Raw genomic sequence first — 19,910 nt, 5'->3', positions numbered from 1 at the left:
TGCACATCTACACGGATGGACTTGATAGCAGCCACCCCCACCCCGTTGTCAGCCTTGCAGTAGTAGCGGCCCCCCTGCACTCTCTGGATGGCCTTGATACGCAGCGTCTCATTATAGATGGACGTCTCCTGGAACTTCTCCGACGCACTGCCTGCCGTCTTCGTCCACCTGACCTGGAGGTGGGGAGGGAGAGAGAGAGAGAGAGAGAGAGAGAGAGAGAGAGGGGTTTAAGTCTTTGTAAAAAATGGTCTAAATGCAAACAAGCTGAACTGAAGTCAGAGAAGATGATGAGAGAGAAAGGCAATGAATTCAGTCTCTTTTGAAGACACAAACACTTGTCTCTCATTGTGTTATACCCAGATCCATGCTGCCTCAGAGGCAGAGCGTGTGAGCAGAGCCGAGCGGGGAGCTCCAAAGTGCTTTGATTGCCACTCAAGACAATTTTAATTAATTATGAATTGTCCTTTGTAATGAATAAATAATTATAATATATTAATATATAATTAACTAGAAGAAGTGCCCCTTGGGCCGGGCACACGTCTCCACCAAGATAAGAGCGTTTGTGATGTTTGGACAAAATGTGTAGGACTAACCCATTCTGACCTGAGATCAGATTCTAAAAATGTCTATTACATCCTGACAATTTCATTATTAACCCATTCTGACCTGAGATCAGATTCTAAAAGTGTCTTCGATTTTTCAAAAATAGCAGATCTACAAGCTCATATCGCGCCACCGAGTGGCGCGATACGAGCTTGTAGATCTGCTATTTTTCAATAGCTAAAGCATAACATGATGCTGACACCAAAATGGGTGCCCGGTCAGAATGGACTAATATAAACATGGGTTTTGATTTGTTGCAATAATGTGTCTCCTGGTGGTTCTAAATTATAACAGGGAAATGTTAAAGATATAGCCCGTAAGTATATTCATAATGCCTAGTAATGTTATAAAGATGAATGCATGTTGTGTTTTAAATAAATGGCTGACAAGATTGATGATTACATGACTATAAAAAGATGTGTAGCGATATTTGGATCAAATCTGAAGGGGAATATAAAAATAATTGTTTTACATAAGTCGGCCTCCTGGTGGCGCTACAAAGAGCACATGTGAAATTTTCACGAAAATCACACGATGTGTTCATGATTTGCGGCATTTTATTCAAAACGGAGCACTCCTGCGAACTTTGGAAGCCAATCTTAGCCAATCAGGATAGAGTATGAAACATCTGAAAGACCTTTTTTGTTTAATGGCTATAGAGAGACAGTGTATCAATTCGCGTGATGTTTGGACTAAATCTGTAGGTGTACTCTCCAAAAATATGTTTAGCAAAAATCGGCCTCCTGGTGGCGCTATAACAGGCCCATGTGAAATATTTGTGGTAGAGTTTCAGCTGTGGCATCCAGGGAGTGTTTGTGCAGAGTTTGGCTGCGATCAAGCCAACAGTGCCAGGGATGACCTGTCCACAGACGGACGGTCACACGGACGGACAGAGTGCAAAACATACTCTCCCCATGTCTCCAGCCTGGTGGAGACAATAATAATCCTGGTAATGAGCAAGGAGGTAAGTTAAGGAGCTTCTTTCAGCCACATACTGTACAGACACACATTAAAACCTGGGCGCTGACCAGTACAACCGTATACTAATGGCCACAGAACAGCTCCACTGGGGCAGCCGGGGGTTCGGTGCCTTGCTCAAGGGCACTTCAGCTGTGTTGGGGGAGGGGTCAGTGGTGGCTAATCACTTCCTCGTCCAGATTATTCCTGCCGGTCCACGAACATTCCAGCAACAAGTACACTCTACTAACCTTTAGGCCAACACTGCCCCAAACAATGAACAATGCCTATCTCTTAATAAAAAGTATAGCCTATAGACGACGCAGGGAAAGATATATAGGCCTATCGCCAGTCTTACCCAATACCAAATCTTCGTTTTATGAACACAAGGCTGCTGTATTTTATACCTCATACTAAGCGTTTAAAGTATGAGGTATAAAGTACACTGGCGTTATGTATCTTTCACTGCTTCGTCTCAACCATTACTCAATGGCTCTGGTCTGAGCCACCGCGGTGGATATTAGACATTCCGTTTTATTTTATTTTTTATGTTGCCACTACTGTTGGAGCAGCCATAAACTACACAGGTTCATCACGATGTTCTGGGCATCTTTGTAATGTTAGTGTTAGTAAAAAAGCAGGTAAAGGAGTAAAGTTTGAGGCAAACTAACATCAGTCACTCTGCCGTTCACTGTAGTGGAAGAGGTGCGCCTGGTGAGGGTTTTATCCCCGCAGCTACGTCGAGTCCGCCTACAGGAAATACGTAGGCTGCGACCATGAGACCAGCTACGGAATCGGTCTATAGTAATTCCTTAGGCTTTGAAATAGGATGGCATGTGTTTGCGTTTCTCTTCGAGGAAGAGCATCTTGCGAGTTTGGAGTAGTATTTCTCCCTGTTCAACTCCACTCACATGCTCTTCACATCTTCCTACATCCCATATCCCTAGAGATAGACATAAAAGGCAGATACGATGCTTTGAATGAACAAACATATCAGCAGAAACATGAAAATGACTACATAGTGAATCTACTGTGATATGAAAAAGAATCAGTCAAACAGATCTTATCAGAGAAACACTGTATAGGAACTGAGTATAGATAAACCAGAGACGATAGAGTAGACTATCAGATTAGAATAAGAAGGCAACACCAACAACAACCGCTGTCAACAAAACGTATGAACAAAATGTTCTGCATGTCATTAAGAAAGTCCACCAGTCATAGATTGAATGTCAATCTCATCATTTAATGAACGGGCGCTCATCAGTAAGTGGAAAAATGCTTTTTTTATTTAAAGTGTTTCCTTTAGAACTACTGTTCTGTACTGTACACACTAATAATAAATATATATGATAATATGTATGTCAGAACTTTAGATTTAGATTTAGAGATGGGAGACTTGTTAGTCAGAATTCACTGCCCTGGGGCTTTTCCAAAGATGGTGCCGGTCGAGTGAACCGACTTTGCCTATAACATGAAAATGATGTGAATAGCTATCAGTGATGTGTGATCATCTACACCACATCACTGATATAATCTGACATTAGACGCTGTAGTAGGGCCATCCTTGGTGCAAAAACGGAGTGCATTAAGGCATCCTTCGAAGGCCTTTATATAAACAGATCCAGATATATAAAAAGGCTACAGTAGAATCAATACTACTGCTGTATGTATAAAAGTATCAGAAATGTGACCTCCCACAGGTAACAGACAAGGTCAGAGAGAGAAGGATGAGGCTGGGTGGGCACTGTGTCAAACTGTGTCACACTGTCAAACTGAGTCACACTGTGTCACACTGAGTCACACTGTGTCACACTGAGTCACACTGTGTCAAACTGAGTCACACTGTGTCAAACTGTGTCAAACTGAGTCACACTGTGTCAAACTGTGTCAAACTGTGTCACACTGTCAAACTGAGTCACACTGTGTCAAACTGAGTCACACTGTGTCAAACTGAGTCACACTGTCAAACTGAGTCACACTGTGTCAAACTGAGTCACACTGTGTCACACTGAGTCACACTGTGTCACACTGAGTCACACTGTGTCACACTGTGTCACACTGTGTCACACTGTGTCACACTGTCACACTGTGTCAAACTGAGTCACACTGTGTCAAACTGTGTCACACTGTGTCAAACTGAGTCACACTGTGTCACACTGTGTCAAACTGAGTCACACTGTGTCACACTGTGTCACACTGAGTCACACTGTGTCACACTGTGTCAAACTGTGTCACACTGTGTCACACTGTGTCACACTGTGTCAAACTGAGTCACACTGTGTCACACTGTGTCACACTGAGTCACACTGTGTCAAACTGTGTCACACTGAGTCACACTGTGTCACACTGTGTCACACTGTGTCACACTGTGTCAAACTGAGTCACACTGTGTCACACTGTGTCAAACTGAGTCACACTGTGTCACACTGTGTCAAACTGTGTCACACTGTGTCACACTGTGTCACACTGTGTCACACTGAGTCACACTGTGTCACACTGTGTCACACTGAGTCACACTGTGTCACACTGTGTCACACTGTGTCACACTGTGTCACACTGTGTCACACTGAGTCACACTGAGTCACACTGTGTCACACTGTGTCACACTGAGTCACACTGTGTCACACTGAGTCACACTGTGTCACACTGTGTCAAACTGAGTCACACTGTGTCACACTGTGTCAAACTGAGTCACACTGTGTCACACTGTGTCAAACTGTGTCACACTGTGTCACACTGTGTCACACTGAGTCACACTGTGTCACACTGTGTCAAACTGTGTCACACTGAGTCACACTGAGTCACACTGTGTCACACTGTGTCAAACTGAGTCACACTGTGTCACACTGTGTCACACTGAGTCACACTGTGTCACACTGTGTCAAACTGTGTCACACTGAGTCACACTGTGTCACACTGTGTCACACTGAGTCACACTGTGTCAAACTGTGTCACACTGTGTCACACTGTGTCACACTGTGTCAAACTGTGTCACACTGAGTCACACTGTGTCACACTGTGTCAAACTGTGTCACACTGAGTCACACTGTGTCACACTGTGTCACACTGTGTCACACTGTGTCACACTGTGTCACACTGTGTCACACTGTGTCACACTGTGTCACACTGTGTCACACTGTGTCAAACTGTGTCACACTGAGTCACACTGAGTCAAACTGTGTCAAACTGAGTCACACTGTCAAACTGAGTCACACTGTCAAACTGTGTCGAACTGTGTCAAAATGAGTCACACTGTCAAACTGAGTCAAACTGTGTCACACAGTGTCAAACTGAGTCACACTGTGTCAACCTGATTCACACTGTGTCACACTGTGTCAAACTGAGTCACACTGTGTCGAACTGAGTCACACTGTGTCACACTGTGTCAAACTGAGTCACACTGTGTCAAACTGAGTCACACTGTGTCGAACTGAGTCACACTGTGTCAAACTGTGTCGAACTGAGTCAAACTGTGTCAAACAGAGTCACACTGTGTCGAACTGTGACAATCTGAGTCACACTTTGCAAAAACGCTAATCCACGCCTTTGTTTTTTCTCGGCTTGACTACTGCAATGCACTCTTTTCAGGACTCCCTAAGAAAACGACTGACAGATTACAACTTGTCCAAAATGCAGCAGCTAGAGTTTTAACTAGAACTAAGATGAGAGAACATATTACTCCAGTTTTGGCATCACTGCACTGGCTTCCGGTTGTTTTTAGGATTGACTTTAAAATTCTGTTACTTGTCTATAAAGCTCTCAATGGTCTCGCACCTCCGTACCTCCGTGACTGCCTACCTAGATATGTCCCTAGCCGCCCCCTCAGGTCCTCCAATGCTGGCCTACTTGAAGTGCCTAAAAGAATGTGCACAAAAAAGTATGGTGAGGCAGCTTTTTGCTTCTATGGCCCAACAGCCTGGAATAAACTTCCATTCGAGCTCAGACACGCACCCTCTGTAGACATTTTTTAATCTCAACTCAAGACTCACCTCTTCACCCTTGCTTTTAGTTGAGTTTTATTTTTTATTTTTTTATGTGTTTTTATTTATTTTATGTTCTTATATTTGGTTTTGTTCTCTGCTATTGTTCTATCATTTTAACTACTTGTGTTTTATTGTATTTTATTTTTGTGTCCTGCCCTGTGAAGCACTTATGCTTCTATTTTTCCCATATTGCATTTATGTATGAAAAGTGCTATACAAATAAAGTGTATTATTATTACTTTGTCGAACTGAGTCACACTGTGTCAAACTGAGTCACACTGTGTCAAACTGAGTCAAACTGAGTCACACTGTCGAACTGTGTCAAACTGAGTCACATTGTGTCACTGTGTCAAACTGAGTCACACTGTCGAACTGTATCAAACTGAGTCACATTGTGTCACTGTGTCAAACTGAGTCACACTGTCGAACTGTGTCAAACTGAGTCACACTGTGTCAAACTGTGTCAAACTGAGTCACACTGTCGAACTGTATCAAACTGAGTCACACTGTGTCGAACTGAGTCACACTGTGTTGAACTGAGTCAAACTGTGTCGAACTGAGTCACACTGTGTCAAACTGAGTCACACTGTCAAACTGAGTCACACTGTGTGGAACTGTGTCAAACTGAGTCACACTGTGTCAAACTGTGTCAAACTGAGTCACACTGTCAAACTGACACTGTGTCGAACTGTGTCAAACTGAGTCACACTGTGTCGAACTGTGTCAAACTCTGTCAAACTGAGTCACACTGTGTCAAACTGTGTCAAACTGAGTCACACTGTGTCACACTGAGTCACACTGAGTCACACTGAGTAACACTGTCAAACTGAGTCACACTGTGTTGAACTGAGTCACACTGTCGAACTGTGTCAAACTGAGTCACACTGTGTCGAACTGTGTCGAACTGAGTCACACTGTGTCAAACTGAGTCAAACTGAGTCACACTGTGTCAAACTGAGTCAAACTGAGTCACACTGTCGAACTGTATCAAACTGAGTCACATTGTGTCACTGTGTCAAACTGAGTCACACTGTCGAACTGTGTCAAACTGAGTCACATTGTGTCACTGTGTCAAACTGAGTCACACTGTCGAACTGTGTCAAACTGAGTCACACTGTCGAACTGTGTCAAACTGAGTCAAACTGAGTCACACTGTCGAACTGTATCAAACTGAGTCACACTGTGTCGAACTGAGTCACACTGTGTCGAACTGAGTCACACTGTGTCGAACTGAGTCACACTGTGTCAAACTCAGTCACACTGTGTCAAACTGAGTCACACTGTGTCAAACTGTGTCGAACTGAGTCACACTGTGTCAAACTGTGTCGAACTGAGTCAAACTGTGTCAAACAGAGTCACACTGTGTCGAACTGTGTCAATCTGAGTCACACTGTGTCGAACTGAGTCACACTGTCAAACTGAGTCACACTGTGTCAAACTGAGTCACACTGTGTCAAACTGAGTCACACTGTGTCAAACTGAGTCAAACTGAGTCACACTGTCGAACTGTATCAAACTGAGTCACATTGTGTCACTGTCAAACTTAGTCACACTGTCGAACTGTGTCAAACTGAGTCACACTGTGTCAAACTGTGTCAAACTGAGTCACATTGTGTCAAACTGTGTCAAACTGAGTCACACTGTGTCGAACTGAGTTACACTGTGTCGAACTGAGTCACACTGTCAAACTGAGTCACACTGTGTCACACTGTGTCACATTGTGTCAAACTGTGTCAAACTGAGTCACACTGTGTCAAACTGAGTCACACTGTGTCAAACTGAGTCACATTGTGTCAAACTGTGTCAAACTGAGTCACATTGTGTCAAACTGTGTCAAACTGAGTCACACTGTGTCAAACTGAGTCACACTGTGTCAAACTGAGTCAAACTGAGTCACACTGTCGAACTGTATCAAACTGAGTCACATTGTGTCACTGTCAAACTTAGTCACACTGTCGAACTGTGTCAAACTGAGTCACACTGTGTCAAACTGTGTCAAACTGAGTCACATTGTGTCAAACTGTGTCAAACTGAGTCACACTGTGTCAAACTGAGTCACACTGTGTTGAACTGAGTCAAACTGTGTCGAACTGAGTCACACTGTGTCAAACTGTGTCAAACTGAGTCACACTGTCAAACTGAGTCACACTGTGTCGAACTGTGTCAAACTGAGTCACACTGTGTCAAACTGTGTCAAACTGAGTCACACTGTCAAACTGAGTCACACTGTGTCAAACTGTGTCAAACTGAGTCACACTGTCAAACTGACACTGTGTCGAACTGTGTCAAACTGAGTCACACTGTGTCGAACTGTGTCAAACTGTGTCAAACTGAGTCACACTGTCGAACTGTGTCAAACTGTGTCAAACTGTGTCAAACTGAGTCACACTGTGTCAAACTGTGTCAAACTGAGTCACACTGTGTCAAACTGTGTCAAACTGAGTCACACTGTGTCACACTGAGTCACACTGTGTCAGACTGAGTCACACTGTGTCAAACTGAGTCACACTGTGTTGAACTGTGTGGCGATCCGTTTTGGAGCCACATTCAACCTGTCAAATCCAACGTCACATGCACGCCCACACACACACCTCTCCGTTCTCAACCACTAACAACCACTCGCACACGCACGACCGACGACGCACGGAGCGTCATGTACGTGTAACGTACAACGTACAACGCATCATAGCACACCAGGACTGCTGTCATACTAGGGTTGGTGAACTGTTTACTACTGACGGTGAATGGCCAGAGCGCCGTAAAACCCGGACCGGAGTAATTTGACAGGTCGGTTGGAAAGCTAATTAATAAAGAAGAGGAGTTTATTTTCCGCTTGGATTATTTTGGAGCCTCATTTATTTTTGGAGTTTAACTACTATTATTTGGAGTACCTTTTTAAAGGGAAGTTCTCAGTTAAATTACTTTGTTTTGGGGAAGAGTAAAACCCGGATTTTTCTTTTGGGTTGATAATTGACGGAACTGAACTGAACTATTTATATTGAATTCCCCTTTCACATTCTTTCAATATAAGAACAAACAAACTTTGAATCTCGGTGTGGTGTCTATTTCTTGTTGTGAATTGTTGTGATATTCCTACTATTATTATTATAATACTATTTTGTGCATTTAAGAGTTTACTGACAAATGATTTGATTCATGGTTTCCCGCTATATGCATTTAAGGGTTCATGTGTGGGTACATGCACCCTTTGTAGGGTTTGATTTATATAATACCTTATTTGTCAGGCCCCGCCCTGACTGGCACCCCAGCAAACCTGTACCAAACCGCTACAACTGAGTCAAACTGTGTCGAACTGAGTCACACTGTGTCAAACTGTGTCAAACTGAGTCACACTGTCAAACTGAGTCACACTGTGTCACACTGTGTCAAACTGACTCTGTGGGAGCCAAGCCAAGGCACCACCAGGAGGGCAAAGAGGTGCACGACCTATAGTCCCAGTGTGGCGTGACAACAGAGCCAGCAACACTAAAGAGCTCAAGAGCCCAATGCTGAATAGGAGGGAGTGGAGGAAAGCAATCCACACTCTCGCATTGCATCTCTTAAATAAACAGAGTGCGCTAAGGCGTCTTGACATTAGGTGAATCCCAATTCAGGGTGTTCACCCTACAAGGTGCGGTACTAGGTAGGATAGGGTAGGGCAATGCACTGGCACTACCCTGTGTAGGTTGCATAGGGCACACGCAGAGGGCATGTCTGTGGATTGGGACGGCGTTCACTGGGCTCAGCTGGGCGGAGCCGAGTGGAGCTGGGCGGAGCCAAGCGGAGCCCAGCGTTCTCGACTGGCGGCCATTGCTGTTTACACCGACTGACCGCAGTGTTTCTAAAAGGTCTAGAAACTACTTTTTTAGCCCACGGAATTTACTTTATTTTTGGGGAGTATTTAGTTGTTTAAACTTCATGTATGTGGTCAATTGATCATAAAAGGGCCTATTTAAAAATATCCCACAACGGCGTTGGAGAATTCAGAGAACCGTAGGTCTCGCTTTGGGGGCTGCCAGCAGAGAGCTGTACCCGTTTTTGCCTCTCCTTTGTCGGCGTGGTCCGGGGCGATTCCCCCTGTTTCTCCTGCGGGGCGACGTGGTGCCCGTGTGTGATGTGGGTCTGTTGTGGATGTTTGCAGCCTGCATGCGGTTCGTTTCCAATTGTTTTGTTTCCCTGGGTGTCGGGTGCAGTGTAAATAAAAGCTATTCTATAAAATGTCTATTATTGTTATTATTACTACGTCGAATCTGATTTGGCTTGAGTCCTGACTCGTTGCAAAGAGTTGCTGAAAGGAAGGATTATACCAAACTGCATATAGCCTGCTATACACTTCATAATGATAAATGTTTTTACATTTGGACAGAATACAGACTATCGTCGCATGATTTGTATTAGCAGGCACCGACCAATCACTGATCATATAGGCTACGTTTATTGCTATAATGTCATTTAACTTTGACAATTGGGTCTACTTTTACATTTAAAACAACCACATATAGGCCTATAGCCTATACCTACTGTAAAGTGAGTATAAACTGTTAATTCAACTGAGAGAAATTAATTCATCAGAATGCTACTCTTAATCAGTTAATTAAATTACATTTGCATTTACATGAATGAAAAGGTTAAACCAGGCCAACTCTCAGCTCCAAATGAATAGGCTACATTTATCACAATATAATTTTACTGTGTAATCTAACACAAATCTTACAAATGCTGTCACTGAGTTATTTAATTTAGGCAGAAGATATATCACTGAATAGTGTATGCAATTAATGCATTCACAAGAGCTGAATAAATGTTTTATGGACCCATAATAGTGATTATTATTTAATAATAATAATAATAAAACTTTATTTGTATAGCACCTTTCATGACATGAAATGCAGCTCAAAGTGCTTTACAGAGCAATGGAGCATTAAAAAACAAGCAGTAATGCAATGCAATACAGTGAGGACATGAATAACAAAAAATAAAAGATCAATTAAAAGCAATGTTGTAGAAGTGGGTCTTGAGCTGTGCTGTCTACAGAGCCGTCGGCCCGTAGAAGCAAAAAGCTGCTTCCCCGTATTTTTTTGTTGCCATTTCTTTAGGCAAAGCCAGCAGGCCAGCAGTGGAAGACCTTAGGGCGGTTTGGGAAATATTTAGGCAGGCAGTCATGTAGGTAGGAAGGTGCGAGACCATTGAGAGCTTTATACACAAGTAAAATAATTTTAAAATCAATCCTAAAAACAACCGGAAGCCAGTGCAGTGAAGCCAAAACTGGAGTAATATGTTCTCTCATCTTAGTTCTAGTTAAAACTCTGGCTGCTGCATTTTGGACAAGTTGTAATCTGTCAGTTGTTTTCTTAGGCAGTCCTGAAAAAAGTGCATTGCAGTATAAATCAAGCCGAGAAAAAACAAAGGCGTAGATTAGCGTTTTTGCATCGTCCAAAGACAAATAGGCTCTGATTCGTGCAATATTTCTAAGGTGAAAAAAGCCAGGTGGGGCGAAATCCATTCGGGGCGGAGACGTAGGTCCCAGCGTATTATCTTCCGTCGTGGCTTATTATTCAATAGGTCGCTGTTTAAATATTAATTCGTCCCGACGGTTTAATAATTCGCCCCAACGGTTAATTTTCGTCAGGGCTATTTATAAATCCGTCGGCGTTCGCGACATATTTTATAATAGGTCGCGGCGGTTTGATAATAATTCGCCTCGACGGTTTATTTTTCGTCTGCGTATTACAACTCGTCGTGCCGTATTAATTAATACGTCGAAAGGGTGCATGCTGCCTTTCCCCGTGGAGAACCTGCAGGGCAGCAGGCCTTTTTACGCGCGCATCGTGCCCATCGGCGCACCACCGCGTGCGCCTCGCCGGTCCGGTTCCGTGGAGGGATGGCCCGACCCTCGTCCGTGAACCCCTGGGGGGGTCCCCGTGGACCCTTGGGGGATCATGGAGGTCCGCATAGGAGCGACGAGAGTGAGTGAGTGAGTGTGTGTGTGCTTTATGGTTCGTTCACGCTTCGGTTCTCCTATCAGTTCATGAGAGTTCACTGTTGTACAAGGAGCTACATTTGAGCTTCATTTGATTAATCAAGTGCACATACAGTACACGCTCGGATGCACACCTCACACACATCTGTATGTGCCCGCGGAAGGACGCGCATGCGTGCGTGCGTGCGTGCGTGCGTGTGTGTGTGAGTACGTGTGCGTGTGTCCATTAATCCCTATTAACCTCTGTGTCTTATCAAGCTGGAAGAGACTATGAGACATCATGTAGACAAAGAGGGCACAGCGGATAATGGGCTGAAGTGACTGATAGTGTGTGTTTAATTGTGTGTGCGTTTGTGCGTGCATTGCGTGTTTATCTACATGTGTGGTCTTGCTATAGGCCAATGGCATCTGACTGTGCACACATGCACACAGGTGCGTGTGCGTGCATGTATGCGTGTGCGTGTGTGTGTGTGTGCGTGCGTGCGTGCGTGCGTGCGTGTTCCTCTATGTGTGTAGGTTATAAAGTAGGTTATGGATTATCGGATTAGCAGGGCCTGTTTGTTCAGCTCTGTTTGTAGGATGGATTTGGTTGAAGCAGACCACCATTGATCAAATAGCCATGGTGTGATTCTCCTGGATTCTCCTCCGTGTGTGTGTGTGTGTGTGTGTGTGTGTGTGTGTGTGTGTGTGTGTGTGTGTGTGTGTGTGTGTGTGTGTGTGTGTGTGTGTGTGTGTGTGTGTGTGTGTGTGTGTGCACGCTAGGCTGAGACATCAGAAGGTTAATATGTGTCAACTGCTGACAGGTCATCTCTCTCTCTCTCTCTCTCTCTCTCTCTCTGTCTCTCTCTGTCTCTCTCTCTCCAGATGCCACTAGACCAGACAGGGTTGTTGTTATCACTGTCACCACCACTCAATACAACACTTCCTGACCTGGCATTTATCCCACACATTTAAAAAGAGGGCTTAGAGGCCATTCTGTCACACGTTCCTCCATTTATACATACATACATGTGATTAAGAAATCAGCATGTATACACTATACAGTATGTCCGTGATTAGATAATATTCAGTCACAAAAAGAGCAACCAAAAGGTATGGCTCCCCCATATCTTGCAAGTATGATAGAACCCTACAAACCCTCCCGCGCACTCTGCATCAGCCAACGCAGGGAAGCTGGAAGTACCTTCACTAAAGCCAGGACAAACACTCCACACGTCCCAAACTCTTCTTCCTTCTGGCTCCAAAACTATGGAATGCACTTCCCATTGCAATCAGAACGGCAGCCTCACTCCCAATCTTCCCCCATAGTCTGACCCATAGTCAGACTCCATCATGGCCGGTAGCATTTACCCTAGCCCCTTAGATAGAACTTCATGTAGACTTAGATAGCATTTTATACAGACTTATAGCATGTTACGTAGACGGCACTAAAATTGCATTTTATGTAGTCATAGTATAGTATATATACAGTATAGTATAGTATAGTATGTATAGTTTATATGTATAGTTTCATTATATAGATATTCCACTGTTACGTTCTTACCATGTTTCATGATAACTACTTTTTATGTACAGTATGTGATGTATTGCCATGCCTTCTGTTCTTGCTTATTGTGAAATCGCTCTGGATTAAGAGCGTCTGCTAAATGCCTAAATTGTATTGTATCGTCCTCCCAGTATCGTGATATTGATTAGTTAGTACTAGTAGCACTATAGGCTACCCATTGTTGTGGACAGACAAGTTGTGGACAAGTTGCAAAGTTGAAGTCAGTGTTTTACTGTTTGGAAGGAAGCAAGATTAATGTACTTATTGGCCAGTTTGTGACACAGAAAATCATATATAATGTTGGAATAAATACACACAAACTATTTGGAGGCTGGGGGGGGGGGGTGGGACCAGTCCCTTACTTTAGTCATAGGTCTTGTTGAAACTTGTCATTGGTTCAATATTTATAAAAATGCTGACCTATGGAAATGACAGTGATATTTGACGCAACAAATGATCCATCTCTTTGCTATCGTGCTTACCTATTGTAATACCCTGTTTTTGTGTTTTTTTCTCTCTCTTTTTTTTCTTTTCCTTTGTCAAGTGTTTTGTATTGATTGTACAGTTACGACCCTCTCGAAAACGAGGTCCTATATCTCAATGGGGTATTCCTAAATAAAGAGTTTCAACAAAAACAACAAAACCACACAGACACACAAAACCACTTTCACTTTCAATCTTAGAAGAGCTCACAACGTTCCGCATATTGTATCAGATCGTGCTGCATCTTACTTTTGTGTGACACTATCAATGAATATGGTACAATGAATATGTCAATATTAGTCAGTGTGGGTGTTTGTTCACAGTGAAGTAAGTCCTTAAATAACACACTGAGGCAGAGAAACTAGAACTGCATTACTGTCGTTCAATGTACTTCAGTCCATTGCATTGTCATAAACAGAAAGCTGGAACAATTGACCGATTCTGGCAGTATATGATGTGTCTCTTATATATTCCCTCAGTAGCCCACCATGCACCAGGCAGGCTAAGGACCACCCACTGTCTTTAACAAAGGAAGCTGGGCTGTTCTCAGACATCTTTTCTGAAGTGATTCTTGAGTCATTGCCATCAGAGTCAACCATACAGCAGTTTATCCATCCAACTGGCTCAGTTACAGTGAATCCGCTTAAAATGATAATCCCGTTATGTGGGAACAGTGTTTGGCACAGACGCAAACCCTCACACGAAAATAAAGACGTGTTTTGCGCGCACGCACGCAGGCAGGCATGCAAGAACCCACGCCCACGCCCACAGACCGGGAAGGCAGTTTTCAAATCTGTGCGTGCGTGCGTGCGCGGCTGCGCGCAGGGGGGGAGGGTACAGTTACAGGGTACGTTACAGTCACAGGGTAACTGTTTTAGAGTATATTTTAAAATGTGTAATCTGGATTACAGTAACGGGCGTATAGTAACGGGGGTTATACAGGCATGATTACTTCCCCTCATCAATTTTAGGGCTACAAATAAGTTAAAACACCAAACAAACAATACAATAATCAAGTCTTAATAGTAGGCCTATATACGCATGCATGGCACATGATGCGCTGTGTGTGTGTGTCGCTGCCACTGCGCAGTGAGTGAACACAGGCTCGCACAGCTCGGCTCCAACGCGAGCCACATCGGTCCCAAGCAGTGGTTTTCCCTGCCGACCCATTATATTATATTATATTTCATTATAATAGTGCTGTGATCTGTAACCAGCGGACAATGATCTGTAGCCCTATACTGTACCCAGGGACAGTGAGAGGAGGCGCCGCGTCGGGGTTTGGACTGACTGTGGAGCGCTCAGGGTGAGATTATGACGGGGAGTGAAAGAATGATCTAAAAGACACTGTTCAAATGACACTTTAACACTATAGTTGTCACGATCCGTGACGTTTTCTGTTGTGCTTTTGTTTTGTAGTATTTTTGGTCCCTTGGTTTCCTCTGTTGCTTTTGTTACCTGTGTTGTCTCACCACCTGTGATTATTTAGTTTTCTCCACCTGTGTCTTGTTTGTCTCTCAGCCAATCCCTGTGTTGATTTTGTTAGTTGTTCACCTGTGTCTAGTCAGTCTTTGTGTATATATATGCCCCAGTGTGTTTCAGTCCTTTGTCAGATCCTCATTGTGTGTCATGAGTGTACGTCCTAGTTTTTCTTCTCATGTTCCTAGTACCTTGTTCCTAGTCTTGTTTATTTACTTCCTCGTGTTTGGTCATGGTCCGTTGTGAGTTTTACAAATAAACTCTGTTGCATTTGACATCCTCTGCCTCCGCCTGTCTGTCTGCACTTGGGTCCTACACCTTCTCTGCCCTGCACTGTGACAGAAGGATCTGACCATATTGGACCCAGCGGACATAGGTTTGTTTTTTTGTTTTTTGGATTTTTTAGCATTCTGCTGAGGCATGTCCACCATGGCTGAGCTGCCTTTTTCTGCCAAGGACTTTGGTGTTGCTAAGGACACCTTTAATGAAGATCCTCAGTTCCTTCACCAACTGGCTATTTATTGGAGGAGGGATCCAGTGTTTGCCCAGTATATGGGGTTTTTCAAATGGGAGAGTCGGGGAGCCATTTTTCCCCGGCTGCCTTCTCAGGAGGAAGTCCCATCGGCCTCCCCTGTTCTCCAGCCCAGCTCCCGGCAGCACCCAGCCTGCCCGGCTCTACGCCGCCCAGCCTGCCTGGCTCTCCGCTGCCCGGCTGTCCGCCGCCCAGCCTGCCTGGCTCTCCGCTGCCCGGCTGTCCGCCGCCCAGCCTGCCCGGCCCTCCGCTGCCCGGCCCTCCGCTGTCCGGCCCTCCGCTGCCTGGCACTCCGCTGCCCGGCCCTCCGCTGCCCGGCACTCCGCTGCCCGGCACTCCGCTGCCCGGCACTCCGCTGCCCGGCCCTCCGCTGCCCGGCACTCCGCTGCCCGGCACTCCGCTGCCCGGCACTCCGCTGCCCGGCCCTCCGCTGCCCGGCACTCCGCTGCCCGGCACTCCGCTGCCCGGCCCTCCGCTGCCCGGCCCTCCGCTGCCCGGCCCTCCGCTGCCCGGCACTCCTCTGCCCGGCACTCCGCTGCCCGGCACTCCGCTGCCCGGCACTCCTCTGCCCGGCACTCCGCTGCCCGGCCCTCCGCTGCCCGGCCCTCCGCTGCCCGGCCCTCCGCTGCCCGGCACTCCGCTGCCCGGCACTCCGCTGCCTGGCACTCCGCTGCCCGGCACTCCTCTGCTGCCTGGCCCTCTGCTGCCCGGCCCCCTGCTGCCCGGCTCTCCGCTGCCTGGCCCTCTGCTGCCCGGCTCTCCGCTGCCTGGCCCTCTGCTGCCTGGCCCTCTGCTGCCTGGCACTCTGCTGCCCGGCCCTCTGCTGCCCGGCTCTCCGCTGCCTGGCCCTCTGCTGCCTGGCCCTCTGCTGCCCGGCCCCCTGCTGCCCGGCTCTCCGCTGCCTGGCCCTCTGCTGCCTGGCCCTCTGCTGCCTGGCACTCTGCTGCCCGGCCCTCCACCTGCAGCCCCGTCTGCAGCTCCTGCTCCTCGACCTGCAGTCCCGTCTGCAACTCAAGCTCCGCTACACAACGCCTCTGTTGCCTCGTCGCGGCCCCCAGGCCGACCTCCAGACACCTCCTTTGCCTCGTCGCGGCCCCCTGGTCGCCCGCCAGACGACAACACCACAGCTTCGTCTCCGCCTCCCGGCCGTCCCCCTGAGGTCATCCCTGCCTCTGCCCCCGAGGTCGCCTGTTCTTCCCCCTCCCATCCTCCAGGTCGCCCACCTGACATTACCTGCTCAGCCCTAGTCCATTCCCCTGGTGCCTCTGCCTGCAGGTGTCACCCCACTACAACAACCATGCCCATGTGGGGTCCAGGTTCCCAGACTTTTTTTTTCCTTTTCTTGGCCCCATGACTGTCTCCCTCCTCCGGACCCCCACCACCCACCCTGCTCAGTGTTTTGGACAATGTTATGGACAATAGATGAGGGATGTCTGGAAGCCATCCCTTGAGGGGGAGGCACTGTCACGATCCGTGACGTTTTCTGTTGTGCTTTTGTTTTGTAGTATTTTTGGTCCCTTGGTTTCCTCTGTTGCTTTTGTTACCTGTGTTGTCTCACCACCTGTGATTATTTAGTTTTCTCCACCTGTGTCTTGTTTGTCTCTCAGCCAATCCCTGTGTTGATTTTGTTAGTTGTTCACCTGTGTCTAGTCAGTCTTTGTGTATATATATGCCCCAGTGTGTTTCAGTCCTTTGTCAGATCCTCATTGTGTGTCATGAGTGTACGTCCTAGTTTTTCTTCTCATGTTCCTAGTACCTTGTTCCTAGTCTTGTTTATTTACTTCCTCGTGTTTGGTCATGGTCCGTTGTGAGTTTTACAAATAAACTCTGTTGCATTTGACATCCTCTGCCTCCGCCTGTCTGTCTGCACTTGGGTCCTACACCTTCTCTGCCCTGCACTGTGACAATAGTACGCTGCAGGGTGTAATCAACCCTCAACAGCTTCACGGTGTCATGTAGATGTAGCGTAGAATCAAACGGCGTACAAATCCAAAGAGTTTCAGTTGAATCGGTTGTAATTAAATCTGCGATTAATTTCAACAGAGACCTGATGAACTTGTATTTTCTGATACAAGTTCCTCATTTGTCACTGCCGTTTGATCTGCAGCACTGATTAATGTCATTTATTTGTATATGTGTAAACTTGAAACATTATTGTACTGTAAAAAGGTCTCTTTTCCCTTCCTCTTTATCCTTTTTAGTATAATAGTATTAGTTTACTGTAATTAGATTAATACACGATAATCAACACAAACGCTGTATTTAGAACACACCCAAATCAAATCATATTACGTCGCACGTGTTCAATCAATTATTCAATAAAAGCCAACGGCTGCATCCTGGAGCGTCATCTGTCGTGCGTGCCAAGCTGTCATTCTCTGTCCCGTGTATTATACAGTAATACCGTACTTATGTATAAGTTGTATAATATTTCCCACCACGGAGTAACCTCGCGTCAGTGTCACCAGACTATCCTGCATGCACAATAACTGTGCTGTTAAAAAATAAAATGTTTACTTTAAAAATAGCTAAAATACAAAAGTTCATGCGGTCATAAGCTCATAAAGAATAATTCATAGCAATTTCATGATGTGTACAATAAACATGTGGTTCATAATTGATTTCATATAAGGTTAAAATGTAAAAACATGTGATGATAACTTTCTAAGGCAGAACCAAGTTCCCTGTCTGTCAGTAACACTGGACCATGATTGACTGATTGAGGCATGATTGCCTGGCATTGCACACAGGTGGTACAAACCTTTGTCTCGCTCACTCAGACTCTGGTTTGGTCTGGTCTGGTCTGGTTTAAAGTTATTAAAAAGACGTCTGAAGTCAAGGATAGACGGTCAAAAGGACATTCAAAGGACTCTAAGCAACTCAAGATGCAAGAACCTTTTCCCACGACAAGCGGCCAACGAGGTATTATTATATTTAGATTAGTATTTGTTGCGTTGTTTGTTTGATGGACACGTTCACCATGCGCATCGCGCATTTCCTTGTACGTTTCATTTGGTCAATATTATGTACGGTGATGCAGTTTGTTGATTGTTTATGTATTATTTTGTGTGAACATTACAGTTCTCACGGCATGGAACAGAGAGGGATGAGAAGAACGCCCAATAAATGCCCGTTTATGTGAAAGAACCGACCTGTGTCGTCAATGTTGTGAGAAGAGCTACAATAACTATCCACCTCGGAGGTCTGGTAAGACGGGCAGTGTCGGTAAGCCAATCAGAGGTCGGCGGGGCATTACCATAGACGTAGTTTACAATCATGCATGTTAATAAATGCTGCTGGTGGTGGATCTTTGTAAAGAACTAGAGCGATGCCCATTGTGCACTGGCCTACTTGGAACGATGCAAGTTGGAAATGAATGTCCCACCCAGTTATTATGTCTGTGTCCCCTTTATGCCCATATATGGAGTTACTTTTCAGGCATGCCAAAATATGGAGTCAGAACAGGCCAGCAGCTCCATATGGGGGATCATGGGGTGATCAGGTGTGATCAATATTGGCTCATTTTTGCCCTGTCCAGACAGAGCCTGGGCAGAGGCTTTTGTGCCGGTTCTGGACAACGGTGTATACCACCGGCTCAAAGGCTGGGCACTGCACTCCCTGTGATGGTGTGGAACGAACACGTGTGTAAGTCAGTGGGGCGAACGGTTCTCAAGTTGCGTGGATTACAGACGTACACACACACAGAGACATAGTGGACAGACCAGACCAGACCAGACAGACACAGTGTGTGAGCGCGCATGCGCGCGGGTGCGTGTGTGTGTGTGTGTGTGTGTGTGTGTGTGTGTGTGTGTGTGTGTGTGTTTGTGTGTGTGTGTGTGTGTGTAATTTGGAGTTTTCATTCAGTTTGCTGCCATGTTTAATACAGACACTCACTCATTTAGGAGATTGATTTGGAGATGGATTTATGCAGCCTAATCGCTCTCTCCCTCTCCTTCGCTCTCTCCATCTATTCTCTCCGCTTCTCCCGCTCGCCCGGCTCCATCCCTCAGCTGCCTCTCTCGCTCGTCCATTTATCCTCGTCATCTCCCTCTCGCCCTCTTCTCATGTGCTCTCTCCCAACCCCTCTATACCTTTGCCTCTCTCCTCTCCTCTTTTCCTCTCCTCTCGGAAGGGGTCATGCTGTGATCTCATTTGTTTCTGGTTCTGGTTCCAGATTGGCTTCACTTTCAGTCGCCATCGATTGTCCTCTGCTCAGCCCTCAAGGACGGAAACCCGAACCCTGAATCCCCCGACCGCAGCCCCCCCCCCCCCCCCCCCCCCCCCCGGACTCCCTGACCCTGTAACTCTACCTCCTCCTCCCCCCCCTCCTCTCCCCCCCCCCCC

General features: G+C 46.0%; 1 protein-coding gene across 1 annotated transcript in view; it reads right to left on the bottom strand.

Annotated features, from left to right (window-relative positions):
• LOC310855263 (MAM domain-containing glycosylphosphatidylinositol anchor protein 1-like) overlaps positions 1-19,910 on the bottom strand; it is a gene marked incomplete at its 5' end in the record, with an annotated part of 242,772 nt that overhangs the window by 152,374 nt on the left and 70,488 nt on the right. Inside the window, one exon of the mRNA XM_083760203.1 lies at positions 1-173. This exon is cut by the window's left edge and continues 2 nt beyond it. Within this exon, the coding sequence (XP_083616329.1) occupies positions 1-173 (173 nt within the window). The remainder of the gene's footprint in view (positions 174-19,910) is intronic.

The sequence above is a fragment of the Protomyctophum parallelum genome (genome assembly GCF_964188405.1).
Source record: "Protomyctophum parallelum genome assembly, chromosome: 2".
Taxonomy (NCBI): Eukaryota; Metazoa; Chordata; class Actinopteri; order Myctophiformes; family Myctophidae; genus Protomyctophum; species Protomyctophum parallelum.
This window is presented reverse-complemented; position numbering and strand designations above follow the sequence as displayed.